At 42.3% G+C, this 17,983-nt stretch overlaps 1 protein-coding gene across 4 annotated transcripts in view; it reads right to left on the bottom strand.

The window, feature by feature from the left end:
* Nucleotides 1–17,983, bottom strand: part of LRRC9 (leucine rich repeat containing 9) — a 59,950-nt gene that overhangs the window by 34,142 nt on the left and 7,825 nt on the right. For all 4 annotated transcript variants that reach the window (XM_078858502.1, XM_078858499.1, XM_078858501.1 and 1 more), the window contains exons 7-11: nucleotides 14,022–14,204; nucleotides 12,909–13,064; nucleotides 3,042–3,283; nucleotides 2,166–2,297; nucleotides 857–1,036 (exon numbers count right to left, since the gene is read on the bottom strand). In XM_078858502.1, coding sequence (XP_078714628.1) covers nucleotides 857–1,036; nucleotides 2,166–2,297; nucleotides 3,042–3,283; nucleotides 12,909–13,064; nucleotides 14,022–14,204 — 893 coding nt within the window. The remainder of the gene's footprint in view (nucleotides 1–856; nucleotides 1,037–2,165; nucleotides 2,298–3,041; nucleotides 3,284–12,908; nucleotides 13,065–14,021; nucleotides 14,205–17,983) is intronic.

Below are 17,983 nucleotides of genomic sequence, written 5' to 3'. Positions count from 1 at the left end.
GAAAGGAGATCAAACAAATAAGACAGTATAGATGAAGCGGGCACTAAAGGCATGATAGTACAGGTGATCCAGTACAGACAACAAATGAGAGACAATACAAACAGGACCATAACTAATGAGCTCTTTGAAACCTGACCTCAAATCGTGGCAATTCATTGAATCTCAGGGAGGAGATGAATTGTGACAAAACCAGATGAAAACAAGTGGCCGAACAAATGGAAAGAGCACACGTGGAGGTAGCACGTGCAGATAAAGCAAAGGTGGAATCATGAGGCAAACCCACCAAGGGACAGAGAGCACTGCAGACCAGCACGGAGATGGGAGAGGCATAAAAAAATCAACGAGACAACACGTCAAGACAACACACACGGGAAGGACAATCAGACATCACATGAAGACTACTTTCACAGGGACAATGTAAACGGCTTGCAGATAGCACGTGTGTGACATCTAAGCAGGAGTCTCGAATGTCAAGGAGACTTATAAAAAATGTATTACAATTACACACGTTTTCCAACTTTATTCAACATTTATATTTGCCCTCTTTGCTGTGAAACAGGTCCACTGGCAGAATATTTATTATTTACAACGACCCATTACTTGGGCGGGTGCGTCTTTTAAGCCGCTGAATATGGTATGAAAAATTGATATATATAAAGAAAATTCCACGTGTTGTTGAAGCTGGACATCTGTGAAAAAGAGCTTCATAGCTCATCGGATTCCTCCAGTCTAAATAAAGATTCTGATTCTGACATATCCCCGTTATTAATAATCCAGTAGTCATTATGACAGCGGTGATGTTTTTTTTATTTATTCAGTCGGTGCTCACTGCCGCGTGTGCCCAGTTCGGCCTTACTTGGAGATGCCCAGCTCACGGTCGCGGTCGCGCAGAGTCTCCACCCTCTCGTCGAAACGCTGCCTCAGTGCGCGATTGTGCACGCGCGTGACGGCACGCGCGCGCACCCCCGTCGCACCGCACGCGTAGAAATCCCACGCGCAGAAACGCGACAGCAGCAGCTCCTGGCACGACGTGAAGCTGGGCGATGGGGCGGCGGAAGGGAGGGCACGACCATGCTCTTAACTTTGGCGTGTCAAGCTAAACATGTTGTCGAATACCGCAGTATGAAATAAGTATCACATTGTGAATGTAGGTATGTTGAACTTCTGTCGCGCTGTACTAAGTAGCCAACCGTGCTAATCGGATGTGCGGGGGAAGGACAGCACAAAAAGCAGTTCGAAAAAAATTAGTTTTCAATCTGGATTTAAAAGTGCATAGCTCCAGTTACTTTATAATATCGGAAGGAAGAGCGTTCCAGATGGAAATTGCACGATGGGGTATCCCGTCTTTGTTCGATCGCTAGCCACAAGCCGCTGCGAGGATGACCGGAGTTTGCGTCATGGTTCATGCTCCTTCACGAGATGAGCAAGGTACTGTGGTTCATTTGTGGCAAACATTTTTTTGTGTAATGAGTGCGACCTTATCATGTGAAGAGTCAACAGGAATGTGGAATGTCCCATACTAGCTCAATAGACACAAGTACTATCCCGAAGTTTTGGTTTACAATTGTTTACAGCATCACCTGTCTCCATTGGGCAAGTAAGTAACCAGCTCAGTGACAATGGCTCAATATTTCTGATCAACTCCCCGTATGGACATTTCAAACAGCCCAGAACATAGTCAATGTATCAGAGGTGGGACAAAGTCATTGTTATGCAAGTCCAAGTCGAGTCGCAAGTCATCAAATTCATGACTCGAGTCTGACTCGAGTCCAAGTCACATGACTCGAGTCCACATCTCATAGGTGGGACAAAGTCATTGTTATGCAAGTCCAAGTCGAGTCGCAAGTCATCAAATTCATGACTCGAGTCTGACTCGAGTCCAAGTCACATGACTCGAGTCCACACCTCTGCAATGTATACATGTATATGATAAGCAAGGACCAATTCGTTTTTGGTTGAATCTTTCATTCATAAAACTAAAATAATATCTTCATCTGATTAAAACCTCTTTCAGCTACTTGCTTTCTGTTGGGTGTGTCAGGCCATTCAGAAGAAAATGCTCAGGAAGACAAGTCTACTGGCTGAAACTCTGTATACCACCACCAACAATTCCTCCACGTCCTCTTTGTGGATGATGATGGTGCGAATGCAGGAGCAGCCTTTACCAAACGTTATCAGGGCCACAGCTCTCAAAGCGGACGTTCCCCCCAGACTCCAGCTCAATGGCGAGACGACGCTCTGCTTGCTCCAACTCTTCCCGGCACCGCCGCATAGCCATTGCATGCGCCAAATCTATACTGCACACACAGACAAAGATCCCCCATATAGCCTTAACAGACTGTCGGGGCAAGTGCTGTTTGTGAAGGTCAGCCTAGCACACGAGAGGATGGCGTGCCCACCATTATGCCATGCCTGGCCACCTTTGTCTCCCTATGATTGATATTAACATGCCTACATCATGTCGACCTCGGGAAGAGTCAGGACCGGTTAGTTCAGATGTTTACCACTGATGTCATCCATGACTGGGAATCGAATTCAGGTGGCCTGGAATTTAATTCAGGTTGCCAGGTTTGTAATACAGTTTGATAACCAGAATGCCACTAATCCCTATACATGCAAGCATGGACATACGCATATATAACGACGAACACAGAAAAAGACATTCACAAAGATTCAAAATTTTGTGATTTATATTGTAGGGGCAAGAGCTGTTGGCGATTACCTACTGCAGGTGGTTTGGCACGCACAGGATTAGTGTGGCCAGTACACACACACCAACTAACTACCTTCATCTTCTCAGTGTAGGTTAAGCAAAACAAGGGCAGGCTTAGACCAAGTTAGTTGTGCATCATGGCCAGGAGATTCCACCCAAGTAAAATGATCATAACATAATGTACAAACTACAGTACCATTGTTCCCTATGCGAAGTCAACTGCAAACATGCACAGACAGAGAGAAGGAGCCTTCATGTCCAGACTTGTGAGAAGTTAAGTCACTGTGGCACACCAGTAACAGGGTTCAGAAGGTCAACCATAACTCACACGTGGATCTTCTGACACCAGTACTTGACTCTATCCTGTAGGGCCTTGAGTTTGACCTGGAGTTTGACCCTCTTGCCAGGGCGCTTATTTCCAGCATCACGTTGGCCTTCATCTGACGAGTGCTCGCCTGATGACTCCTGACTGCTGTTGCTGGCTTCTTCTTCCTCTTGTTTGTCCCCTCCTAAGTGTTCCACAGAGGCAACGGAAGGACTTGTATCGGCCTCCAGGAGCTCTCTCTCAACCTGCAGTGTACACAAGCAAGAACACAACACTGCATGTTCACCGCGTGATTCCCTCACATCCATCATTTCCACCGCGTCGTGCCAGTTCAGAATTTCTGCCAGGTCACCACTTGAAAATGGAAATACTGTGCCATCAACATTTGTCAGAATAATGGGAAAATTGTCACTCTATTAAGTAATTTGTGTGTTTTTATGTTGAAAATCAGCCGAAAAGTAATTTTAATTAACATGCAAATCAGAGCCAAAAATCTTAGGTGGCCCATGTGATAAAAATGGCCCATGAATGACTACACATTCTATAAGGGAATACAGTGTAATGTAGAATGTATGAATATAGATAAGATAAGTTAATAATCCAATAAACCATGATGTTCAGACAGTTGATAAATGTAGGGAAATACATTTTGCAAACATGAAACTTCTTGCAGATGTAATAAAATTAAACATAAGTCGTATGCTAGTCTGCAATTGTATTGCATGTCTCTTTGTATTGAAATATGGGCCCATGAAACCACCAAAATTAAAATGGGAAGTGCCACGTCATAATGCATTCGTAATTCTAAATATAATAAAATAAACGTCAATGATACATTTTGGTTTATTATATCTATATTTCAATCTATGGCAAAGGTAGGAATATAAAATGTAAACATGAACATACATTAAATATACAAAAAGTGCCTTTTGGACTAAAAACTATTGTAAATTCACATACAGTCCATAAATAATAACGATATTTCAAACACAGGAACGTAATGCCACAAGAGGAATATTTAATCTGACAGCTCCTGCAGAGGTGTGTCAAAACCTGGGAGGCAATGGCAAAACAAGTCTCACTCGTTCCGGATATACCCTACTGAGATGTTTAGATGTAATACTGATTGCTGTGCAAAGTTTGACTCCTACCGAAGGTGAAGGCCAGCCTCCAGAGATTCTCGCCACTTGTTAATTAGATATCCCTTGTGCCTGCATACCCATCAGGTTTAATTTTTAATAAATAATAATGTCACTTATTTATCAATAAATAATGAACTCATCATAAGACTTCAATGGGGTTTGGGTTTCTCGCAAATATATGACTCCAGAGGCAATACTTCTGAAGTGTCATCTGACAGGGCCTCTTATTGACATACCATTTTTCTGGCTTAAGTAAATTAAGAAGGATGTTCCAACCCCACCACACAGCTGAGCGATTGAGAGATTTTCACAAATCTACATGCCTTGCCAGCAAAGTACTGGATTACAGATGTGTGCTAATACTACCAATGAGATGACTGTAAGGGTGCCCGTGTGAATTTTGATTTAAAGCTTTCGTGACTGCAAGGGATTCATATTCTTGGTTCTTTCGGTAAAGTCACGTAGAAGGGAAATAATGGTTTGAGTATGTTACTCACAATTAGAAGGTTTTGAGTTAAATTCCGAGTCAGAGTTTGACTGGGCTGATCTTCCCTCAGCGGTTGATGAAACATGAACCACTCTGTGGGACATCAACAGTGGCCATTCCATGCAAACATGCTTATACTGCTACAGTTAACCCTGAACAGACATCAATAATAATTAATAATGAAAATTTTCGCTGTGCCGGCCATGGAGATTGTATGCTCATACATCACCATACTGATCACTGCAAGTTGAAAGGGGTCTCAGGACTGGTTTAGCCACTGATGTTAGCTGTGGCTGGGAATAAAACTCAGGTGACTAGGTTCACAGTGCAGTGCCCTGACCACTCTACCACCACTACCTCTGACATCAATACTTGCACAAAATGACCCTTTAACCACCAAGAAGGCTGAATTTTTGCTGCATAAGTCTGGCTTAGTGTTGAAGTGTTGGGAAATGTGGACCTTACATAAACCACGACATTGTTTGTGAGGACAAGAAAATGTTGAGGTTAAAAAACGTCTCCCCCCCCCCTCCCAACAATAGGAAGTTAGAATTTGTAGCATGGGATCAGGGGCACCAACTGAGATGAATGACACCCAATTTCTAGTGTAAGCAGGGACACACTTTGACACTCACCTAGAATCAAGGATAGATGGGGCTGTGGTGGATATTTGCAGGCAGCTAGGTTAGTAGAATTTATTTTATCAACTGGCTCCAGATTTCTACAGCCACTTGCAGGGTTGTCAAATTCCCTGCCACGACATTTTTACGTGGCTTGCACATCTGCCCGGCACGTGAGGCTGTATCATCGAGTGGGTCATCAGTGGAAATCGGCACGACAAAATAACACAATTAACACTTTGAGCACTTGCCAAAAATATATATAACATGTTCTGGGCACAACCATGCTGACGTGCGTGGATTGCGGCTTTTTCGACAGAAAAGCACGTCATGTTAATGCTATCAATTACATGCCAGCGCCTGTGCTTGCAGTCACACTGTGACATTCTTACAGTTTTCAGAAAGTGGATTGGGTTTGAACCAGTTAAAAGGGACTGCCTTCACCAAACTGTGTGACACGGGGATAAATTGCACAGCACACAGCATGTGGTCGTGTATGACTGCAAAGGATTATTTTTATGAAATGACACATATGTGAAAAGGATTGTGTGGCCTGTTTTAAGAGTCACAGTCATAGCTTGAGCCAGTCTGTTTCGGTGTACCCAGGGGAGCCTGTATAGTGGCACTGAGTGACATGATGGAATGAGAGTGACTCACTGTCTTTCTGAGAAATTCTAAATATAGACCTTACATTCAATACTGTACTTGAAAAGCACTGTACAAATCAATGACATGCCAAATACTGGAGTATTTTTTTTCCAAAGCTTCATGAGGGTCATCTAAAAATATGAAGACTTTATAAAGGTAACTTAATGTTAATACACACAATTTAATTCGGAAACTATACATTGTTCTGTGAAACCTATTATTGAACACATTTTTTTGGACAAAATTTTATTATTTGCCAGGGTGGACTAATACAGAAAACGATGTAGAATATCAGTGTGAAATTATATCGCAGTTTAAAAATTATCATGAGCCACAATCAATCCACTTCTGGATGAAGGCCTACCCAAGGTGCCTCTGACAAGCACGGTTTGCTACGTAAGGTGCGAAAAAAGTTCAACATGCATACAACAATCAATCCAGCACCTGAACATGAATTGATCTCAACACTCCATCTCTTGGGCAACACATCCTTTCAGACATGCTCCTTGGCTGCCAAAAATAATAATGGCTGCCACATTATTATTCTTGACCACCGTCCATCATCCCTTCTAACGACGGCTCCTGCCCAAGCCAATTTACTTTTCTGAATAGTTTGGATGATGTCATTAACCTACATTTATTCTCATCAAATCTCCTCAATTCCTTCTTGAATCCATCTGTGCACAGCTTTAAGTGTAATGCCCTCAAATGCATTGATTTTCTCCAGGTACTCTGGTTTTCTTCCATATGCCAAACACCATTAATGGCCAAACATCCCAACGCAGAACCCTTCTGACGTTGCTATATAATCCTCCTAACAAAATCCTCCATCATTAAAAAAATATAATGCATAATTTTAAACACAGGTCTTAATCTGCTCCAGAACTGCATGGCTCCCTGTGGGCTCAAGTGAGAGCAAGTGTTTAATGTGCAGTATGCAATGCTGTGCAGTAGTGAACTCCATGACCTCCACAATTCCGTGCTTATTAGCAACCCCAGCTCGTCTCCCTGTCTCCCCAGCACGTGGGTCTTCAGCATAGAGCGGTGAGGTTTCAGAACACCAAGCATCAAATGGAACCAGAAGCACGTTTCCCTGCAGCACAGCAAGGAAGGGGGTTTTGCATCGACCTGCTGATACCCTTTTTTTTGCAGCAGGCTATACAGGTACCGCATTTCTTGGAGGCTCAATCAGAACACATGGCGAGCTGCCAGCCCTTCACTCCACGTCCACTCGATCAATTGCCCCCCCCCCCTACACAGAGAGTGAGCTGCTCACTCGTTTTGACATTGGCGCTGCCAACTCTCCAATCCATGCCCACTGCTCAGGTAGCTCCTCCCACTACTCACGTAGACATGCCCTTTGCCCTGTTTGATTACTGAAGGGTTTGTCTGTTACCCAATAGCTTCTAGGAGGTAACTGCTTATATGCCAAACTAAAAGCTGGTCATCAGAAAACATAATATATTTCTCATCAGGCCCCAAAGTGTAAAGTGCAGCCTCCAACTCGTATCATCCTCTATATCTATCTGGCCTATGTATGTGCTTTGAAGGATGGACATTGCCCAAAACGTCACGTAAGAAATATATTGTTTTATTTGAATGCCAATGTGTTGGGTTTTTTGCCCTTTGCCCGCAAAACGAGTTGAGCATGAGGCCGTTAAATCGGTGACAAAATCCCAATTCTCAAAAGGCTTCGGGACACTGGGACAGCCTTTGTTGAACCACTACTGTGCTGGCCATATCAGGATGATTGGTAGCTTTAGCAAGCTAACACAATGGGTTATTGCGGACCATGAAGAGAAGTATAGCATTGTCTGCCACATTATGAACGACCAAAAAAGCCATAAGGCATACAGAAAACCGAGTAAAATGTGTAGATCTTGTTTACAAGTCACTCATGTGAGGCATGTATGGAAAATATGGTTACTGTGTACAATGTCATGGAATGGAAAACGTAAATAAATAAACCATTCAAGGTTTTTGGTAAACGATTGGTGGCTGTGTTTTGTGGATTGGCCACATGCAAAGGGATGTAAAATTGCTTGTTATTATAAATGAGAACAATTTGATTACTGTACACAACGATGAGCACCCAAAGATTGCTCCTCTGCATTGCATGATATTATGGTTCAACGCACATCACCAAGGCTAATTTTACTGGATTACAGGAACTTTTGAACACTATAACCACCGAAGGTGAAGGCCAAATCTGCCAAAAGAGAGACTCTCTTATGTTATGGTGGAGAACACAATAAATATCCGGTCCCTGGTCCTACCAATAAACATAATAACTCAACTAGCCTACAAGACATGAACATTGGCCTCAACTTCTACACTTTCTCGAAGGCTAACCCTAACCCTAGCATTAACCCAAACTCCTTTTCATGTCTAATTCGCTAAGTACTTTTAGTGTTTATCATTACATCCATATTTAATGGTTTATTGAATACTCACGATGTGCTTTCAGGAGTTCTAAGGCTTGTTAGCAATATATTACATTTACCAGACAATTTAGTCCCTTGTGCGAAATGTTTAAAACTCTGCAGAAATACAATTCAAGTAAAGTTTAGCTGCCCAGTATAATAGAGCAAAGATATTTAATGTGGCAATGGTCTTCTGAGAACAAAGGTGCCACGTCCTCAGCAGAAAGATTTTTTAACTCACAATGTAATACATAATCGCAATATACTTCTAACACTGGAAATGCTATGCATTATACTGGTAGGAACCTCCTGGTTCCACCAGCCCACAGGGGATTATTGTGTCCGTCCGTCATGCATCCAAAAATGGGAGGGGTGGGGCTGGGTGGAGAGGGGAGGGGCTGGGTGGGGAGGGAAAGGCTGGGTGGGGAGGGGAGGGTGGGTAGGGGCTGGGTGGGGAGGGTGGGGAGGGGCTGGGTGGGGCTGGGTGGGGGTGGGAGGGGTGGGGCTGGGTGGGGAGGGGCTGGTCACCCCGTGGTGCCCTTATAAAGCTCAACGTTTAACCTACTCACGCCGGCTTGTGCCCACCCTCACAGTCGGGCATATTTGCGGAATACACCACGCCCCCATTGATCCTGGCCATTGACCGAGCAACCCAACGTTCCTACCAGCTCCCTCCGCAGGAATGTGTTTGGGCACAGGTGTGATTGGCAACGTGGTGAGGTAAGACAAGGACCTCGCTGGTTAACACGGCTTTCTCCATCTAGCCCTCCATGTCATTTCATAATAATAATAAAAATTACAAAAAATAGTTCACAAATACTGCATACAGTTTATCATCGTGATATGTTATTGATGTTATCTCTATGTGACCGTCCACTGTACATTATGGATGACCAATGGCGGTGAAACAAAATTGTTTTTGGGGGAAGCTGTGAGATCGGGGGGAATGTGGGTGATGTGGAAGTGTATTCGCGTTGCAAGCCACGAGTATCACACTGCACAAAGTAGACCCAAATTCACAGACAATTCAGTTTCTGAATGTTCCAAAAATTCCACCATGGCATTGCCATAGTTCTTCCCAACTTGATCTATCATGTCAAATCTCACCCAGATCCAGAAGAACGCTGGCGAACAGAGTGGAACAACGTAGATGTCCAGAATAAATACCTCATTCGAGATCCAAACATTGGCCCTCTAAGCTTTGACATTCCTCGAAGACACTAGTGTACCATCAACTGCAGCATAACATCAACAGACCGATGCACACATCTTCTTTATACATGTAAAATTAAAGACCAGCCATATTGCAATTGTGGCCATGCAACCCAAACTATGGACAATATAATAAACCACTGTAATCTGTGCTCCTTCGGAGGAGGAATAGCAACATTATACAAATTCTCTCATGAAGCCCTCTCATTGCTTGCAGACTTCGACATTGGCATTTAGCTCCTGAACATATTGCCATAAGCTAGAATAGAATAGATGCAGCAGCATGCAGTCTCCCCAGCACGTGGGTCTTCAGAATGGACCCCATGATAAGTTGCTGAGGTTTCGCAAAACCACTGGTATTTCTGCCAAAATTAGGCAGAATCATGACCAAGGTAAATGCATGAACTGGACACATAGGGCCTTGCCACTTGCTACAGTGTACATGTCTGTATAGTTAACATGTCAATATCGCCACAGACCTCTTGTCTCCATCGTCTACATGCCAGTATTACATTGCACATCGGGGCTGTGATGCGTCTATGAAATGACAGTACAGCAAGTGTATTTTAGACCTCTCTATGTAGACCTTCGACTTATCCCCTCAGATTTATGAGTGTCTCTGGTCTTCAAGTCTCCTCCCACTTACAAAACATAGCAAGAGTTTCGTTACTTATTGAGGCTCTGCTGCATAAACTGAAGGCATATTGCAATGTGTATTTATGTATTTGCCTTTGAACTATTAATATATTTGAAAGACTACTAAGCACTGTGTGCGTTATCACCCATTGGCTGGAAGTACAGGATACTAACAAGGGCTGCTCTCGGAGCTACTGCCCTTTGTCGGCTGTGTTATGTACACTGCCGAATGTGCATATGAATAGAGGTCAGTTGACATGAAAATTACAGGCTTGGGGTGGGGTACGATGACTGGAGTTTGCAAACTGATGCCATAGGTAAAATGAGTAATGTCACATCATGTGGCTCCATTAGGATAATGTTCCTCTTTTCTCTGCAAGGAACTAGATATGTGGCTTTATACCCTTGCACCATCAAATCCATGACAAGCCATTCGCTGTGCTGAATTCAGCAAATCCTACATTATATATGAGACTTTGTTCACTTCAAATCAGCCGTGCCACTCACTCGTACATCACAAAGTGCCTTAAAACAAGGTTATTGAAATGTATGGCATGGCTGTTTCATGAAGTGCTTTATATACATACAAAATATGATAGCTTTCAGATTATTGTCTGCCATCTGTTTCCCACTATTATTGTAAGTGCATGTATTTACATTCACACATGCACAGGCATAGAAGCAAGCTCACTTATATAAGCACAATTTGAAAACAAGAATAAACACACGTGTATAAAACATACATGTAATTTGCCTTAAGAACATAAGACTTTTGACTTTTAAACTACAGTAATAAGAGTATTCCACTGCAACCATCTGCTTGGGGGCCATCCATTCAGCACGTACGCGTGGAGGGGGGAGGTTAACCCAAATGCGTGCGCGTGCATATGGGGGGTCTACTGACAATGTACGCATAGGAAACGGGGGGGGGGTGAAGCCTCGATAACAATTTGTCTACATTGGCCTTCAAATTAGTTAGATAGTTCGGCGGTGGACTATCTGTTTGCTTAAACATGTTAATATTATTAAGCCTTGATCGTGGATTATATATTGGCCGTTCTATAGGATTCGGGGGGGGGTCAAGCGTCCGTACGCAGGTGGGGGAAGGGGTGTAAAAAGTACGCGTGCGTACAGGGAGGGGGAGAGGTCAAGTTTTGACAGATTTTTGCGTACCTACTCAATGGATGGCCCCTTGTTACATCTCTAAGTACAGGCTCATCCCCTATTCTCTCTCTATTTCCCAACTAGACATAATCTGACCTGTGACCACTATGAAAGTCTAAACTACAAAACTCTCAAACTAGATTCGAAGCTTTCGTGACTGCAGGAATTACTCCCTGGTTCTTTCGGTAAAGTCACATAGAAATAAATTAAATTAAATAATAATATAATATTATTATAGGTGGAGAGAGAGGGGGGGGGGCAGAGGGGGAGTTGTGTGGAATTCTTGCCCATGAGGGATGGACAAGCTGGACACTGGACTACTGGACAAACGGGCACGGAGCGAGGTGTGGAGTTGCTGCCCATAGCGGCCGGAGGAGAGAGAGAAGACTTATAAACAAGCACGGTAGAAAAAACAAACATAGTAAAGTTGTTGTATTGCATTATATTTCCAAGTCTACTATGTTTGTTTTCTCATTCATTTGTACCTGATGATAGTTGCTTGTGTTGCAATCGAAACGTCGTATTATATTATTATTTAATTTAATTATTTCTACGTGACTTTACCGAAAGAACCAGGGAGTACAAAACTCTGATCATTTCATATGGTGAGTAGAACACATTTGCTGATTACATAGTCCTAAGGATTATGTACATGCAGCCACAGCAGGAGGCTAGCACGGTTGGCGACGTATGGTTCAACATACATACACACAATACCCCTTCAACGTATGCTGAACTGTTTGTCACAATATGTCGTTGATGGAATTATATTGCAGCCTTTCATATTTACAGATACAGCTCTCCGCCTCATCATAATCACCGGTCCTTGTATTTGCATCTCTCATGATCCTGCAATGATATAATCCATTTCACTTCATTTTAGATGTTCATCTCTTTGAATGCGTTCCCTTCTTTGACTGCTGTTTCAAAACTAACCTTGTTCATTGGCCATCCATCATCCCTTATGGCGAGCTGTTTTGCCTAACCCCATTTACTTTAATGAGCAGGCAATGTTATGTCTCCAATTTGTGTTTTTTCCCTGCTATGTGCTGTTCTTTCCATCTCTCATTGTAATTCTGAGCATGCATCTCTCCATCTGTTTTTCACACCTCAGATTTTTCATTTTTCATTGTCAATATCCTGATTTTTAAACATTTTTTTATGATTCAGGAGGGTACTGCATTGGGTTTTTATTTCAATAAATTTTCAGCCAATTTATGAATGTTTATACATTGGGGAGGTAACGGGAGCACCTGGAGAAAACCCATGTGTGCAAGCGGGCAACACTATATCACTGTACAGATGGAAACAGATAGCAATTAGTCCACTTGCTGTACTGCCTTCTCATGGCGAACCAGAGTATGGCATCTCAACGCCCACGGGAAGGGAGTTTCAGAATCATGCGATCCACCAACAATGCTGGATTACAAGCCACGTGCATAGCCACTACTGCTTGGAAAATGTAAACTCATTCACAAAAAGAAATGACATTTGGGCAAAAGGGATCCCGCAAAACGCACACACATGCAAGTGCTCACGTTCTTGATGACGAAGTGAAGCCTCCGTAGGCGATCCTCCAGGCCGCACACCAGGCCAGCCCTCGCCTCATTCAGCCGCTCCAGCCGCAGAGCCAGACTTCGCTTCTCGACATGGATTCGCATGCCATAATACACCATCTTCTTGGCCACCGTCGACTGCATGCACCGTCGGGTGAAAGCAATTCAAACGGAGCACAGCACAGTTGTAACTGCATAAACGCAAAACGTGGCTGTAAAATGCATTGTGCAGCATGCCAGCTGTATCCATGATACAGCATTTTTTGGGTTAGATTGCGTAAATATAAATGCGCCGTTAAACCCGCCACCACCCGACGCAGCCAATTAGTAAGAGATTTGTCACGTAAACAAAACGTGCCAATTAGTTACTGCTTCAGCACACCGGTGTGTGGGAGAGTAAACCCACAACATTTACAATTCGAGTAATGTGATGTTTCGCTGGTGATTACATCCAGCTCCGTCAGGCAATTATCCAGAATTGTGAAGAAGTCTTCCTGTTTCGGTCTTAAATAGAGTAAAGGTGATGTCATCACTGTGAACTTATTACGTGCGAAGACCAGAGGGGGGGTTAATGTCGTCACATAAATTTCAATGGATAATGTTAGTCTCGGACTATGCAGTACCTATTATTGGTTGGGTTGTGTCGTGTGGAGGTGGGTTTACGACACATTTATATATGTATGCGATCTCACCCAAAAAAACCTTTATTATGGGTAATATTGATCGCGAAAGCCTGATGCAATATTGCAGCAACAACAAAAAATGTATGGTTTACATAATTTCAAAACAAAATGACAATTGCAGCAGAATATGTCGAGGAAAATTGTGTGGGTTAATGAGAAACTTGGTTCGCATGCTGAAATGTATTGAAGCAAGACTCAAACTCATTCATGAAGGCTTCTTTGTTTATATCGTATTCAAGGAAAATGTGCATTAAATCAAAGTTCAATACCAGATATCCATCAGACAAAATCAACAACAAAAAGAACACATTCCCTCTTGTGCAAGTTCTTAAATGCTTATGAACAGAGGCTTGCTTCAGCAAGGGAAGAATTGAGGAGGACTCAATGTGTGTGGTTCCAGCGAGGTCCTTACCTCAGCCAGGTCCTTGAGGGCCCTGGAGGACACGTCGATGGTATCAAGGCGGCGCAGCTGAGGCAGGTGGTAGAGCAGGTGTGTGGCGTAGTTACAGAGGAGGGAAACGGAGCATGGCGCATACAATGGGTCTTGCAGGGACAGCTCCGTGAGCGCAGGCAAACGGCTCAGCTGCGTCAGCTCCTAATTGCATACCACGGACAGGCACATGGCTACGGTCACTATGGCGGCGTTGCCTGCATTTGCACTTGTGGCTGTGGCGGATCTCATTCATAAACCTCTCGCAAACATTTTCAACCTCTCACTTATCGAAGGTACATTTCCGCTGGAGTAGAAATCTGCTCTTATTCATCCAGTATCTAAAAATGGATCCAAAGAAGACCCTAATAACTGTAGACCATATTCTTTGGGTTTTTCGGTAAAGTCAGGTAGGTAGGGTCAAGAAAAATGAACCTATCTGCGTGACTTTACCGAAAGACCCAAAGAAAATGAATTCCTGCAGTCACGAAAGCTTTTCGTCAAAATTGTAGACCAATCTCTATTCTTTCACCAGTTACTAAAATACTCGAAAAATACTTGAATCACTAATAAACTGCTACCTAAAAACGAACAATCTCCTTCACAGTAAACAGTCTGCTTTTCGAGAGGATTACTTCGCCACCACAGCAATGGTGGATGTATGAAATGTTCTCTTCAGTAACCTGGATAAAGATCACTACTGCTGTGCACTATTCCTCGACTAAAAGCCAGTGATACTGTTGACCATGATATTCTACTCACAAGACTTGGTCATCTAACATTTTCAGACAGTACAATAAAATGGTTAAAGACCGTTCTCAAAAGGTACTTCGTGATCAAATTTTATCCATGAATATTAAAATAAGAAAGGGAGTTCCACAAGGTTCTGTGCTGAGTACAATTCTGTTCTCATTATATTTAAACAATCTTGGACTAAACTTAAATCACTGAGAACTAAATATATTTGCTGATGACATTGTTTTGCTAGTATCAGGTAAATCTCTAAACGGCGTCAAACATAATCTCAAACACGATTTTGATTTCATTCAACATCAATTTACATTACTAAAATGTATCCTAAAAAACAAGATCATGGTCTTTTCCTCATTCTCTTCACCTATTACTGATATCATAAACAACTGCATTTAACACACGAAGTGCTTCACATACTTGGGTTTACTAATTGATTGGAAACTTACATTCCAACCCCATGTTGATCACATCTTGAAATTTTTTTTATATAAAATCTGATTTTTTTATAGAACCAAACATTGTTTTCCCATTCTATTACGCCTACAAATTGTTGAAGTTATCCTTCTACCAGTTTGACTACGGTGATGCTTCTTACATATCAGCTCTTAATGAATCACTATAAACAGACTAAAACCGCTTTATCATTCTCCTCTTCGATTGCACTGGATGTGCCAAACAGGACCCACCGTTGAGACCTCTACTTAAATTCCAATCTATCACTTGATGCAAGAAAAACATTGGGCCCTGGTCATCCATAAAACCCTTATTGGAAAATCTGCGCTATACTTTGTGAATTAATTAACCCCATTGTCAAATCCAAGAAACCTAAGGCGTCGTTCTAATTGCCTTTTAACTATCCCAAGAACAAGAATTGGAATAGGTGAGAAAGCCGTTGCCATTGCAGCACCAACGTTTTGAAACAACAACCTTGTTTCCTCATTAACATCATAAATCTTCCTTAAAAAAATATTTTGAAGCAAAAGATTAGTGCTGGATACAGCCACATTTGCGATTGTGATTTGTAAATGTTATCCTTAACAATGTTCTGAGAGTAAAAATTTTACGTACAATTTTTTATTGAGGGACTGTGTGTTGTCTTGTTGTGGTCTGAGACTATTTTGTTTTGTTTTACTGCCTTACCGAAACTTGGGAATTGAAAATGTAATGAAGTTTTATTTATTTATTTATGAAAGGGGCACCCCTTTGGTGAGATGTTATCTTCCTCGCCTGGTACACAGGAGGTCAGGGGTTCGATCCCGACTCTGATGCCTGTATAATTGGAGTTTGCATGTTTTCCCCGTGGTCACGTGGATTTTTTTTATCCAGGTCCTCCGGTTTTTCCCTCCACATTTAGAAACATGCATTGAGATTATTTTGGTGCTATAAATGTCCAAATGATAGGCCACTTTGTTGAGCTATCATTTGTGACCAGGTCGCTTCTGAAAAACAAGTTAATACCTCAGTGGGCTTTGCTTGGTTAGATGGGGATGGTTAAGTTTAATTTGTATATGTTTGGCTGATGTGTTTACGTTCTTACCCCCCTCCCCCCCTACTGGACATCTGTGAAAAAGAGCTGTATAGCTCATCGGATTCCTCCAGTATAAATATATATAAATTTGTAAATTAAATGTAAGTGTTTAAATTTTTTAAATAGCGTGCAGCAGTCCTGAGCCACTGGTAGAATTCTACATTCCAAAGGTTGGCTCGAGTTACTTCATAAGACAACCACTTTGTAGATTCCACTAAGTAGTACTAATTTGATTAATTCTGGAGGGACGTTGGGCCAAGTTAACTTCTGACTAGAATTTGAACTTAAAGCCTTCTGATTGTAAGTTGAGCACTCTATCCACAGCGCCACCCTCCCAGATCTGGATGTGTCATGCTATGACAGACATTGAAAGCAATGCAGCATGGTGCTTCGACACCATATTCCATGAACCTGGGTTTATATCTCCAAAAAGGCACATGGGTTACAACATCCCATGTAAATTTAATGTGATGGTCTCATTAATGGAGTAATGTTCAGGAGTATAATAATTTTATGTTCAACTCTGGAGTACACTAAACTCTGCTTCAATGGTACAAACTCCACAGTTGGGACACAGTAATGCACTCCCTTTCCTCTGCAGCTAAAATTGCATGTTGCCTCCATTGGGACTGGTAAGAGATGCTCATCGGCTTAGTCACTGGTAGCACTGTATCTGATCAGCTGTTAGTTTCTGATATATATGGAGGCTCCAATGATACGGAGGTTCTGTTGTATAAAACAAATAGAAGAATGGCAAATAATGAAAAAGATCAAGCCAAACACTGTCTACACATATGGTACTGCACTGTACATAAAACAAACAATGGCCACTTTATCTTTATCATGACAACAGATATTCCCACTCTGCTTCACCGGCGCACACATTGCCTGCAAAAAAGGTCATCTTGACCTGTCCGTTTCACTGGGCAAGAAGGAGCTGTGTGTCGAGTGCGTGCCCTTATGAAATAATGGGTGGCTGACAGCACAAGTAGGCCAACCCAGATTGCTTGGTTTACCTGTCATCCAAATAAATCACAGGGTAAATTTGGTAACAATATGAGAGCAGACAAGGCACACAATATATCGTAGTTAAAATCAGTAGCACATACAACCATTTAGAATGTAAACTGTAAAGAGAACTGCAATCGTATATAGGAGGTGCACCATTTGAGAAAACATGCCCTCTTCAAAACACCCATAGTGAGACAGCGAAATGCATTCTACTCTATCAATAAAGCAATGTTTAATGGTTCTAACATGACGCAAGATGAAAATATAAGTGATTCTAGCGTCTTTGGTGGCTATTTAATTATTCAGTGCGTAACTAAGGGTATGAGACAAACCTATTTCATGCCATTAGTGAAATTAGTAACCAGAACGGGCTGTGTAAACACTGTTGTGAAATCTGTGGCAATCCGTATTTTCAGTCCGCCCGCAATAACGGAGCTCTCTCATTGGTGTCAACGCGTCAGCCTTCCCTGAAAAGCACGGCAGCTGCTGCGCATGATGCCAGGCGCCAAAATACAAACCAGCACAGGTGTCATCAGTCAAAGTGGATCAATTCAATCTCTCTTTCAATTAGAGAAACTGCTATTGAGGAGTGACACCAGTTTTGAATCATGAATTATTACAATCAACACTATTGGAAGAGTTAAAAGTGTCT

This window comes from Lampetra fluviatilis, chromosome 7 (genome assembly GCF_964198595.1).
Source record: "Lampetra fluviatilis chromosome 7, kcLamFluv1.1, whole genome shotgun sequence".
In the NCBI taxonomy this organism is placed as follows: Eukaryota; Metazoa; Chordata; class Hyperoartia; order Petromyzontiformes; family Petromyzontidae; genus Lampetra; species Lampetra fluviatilis.
Note: the sequence above shows the minus strand (reverse complement) of the source record. Positions and strands in the feature narration are given on the sequence as shown.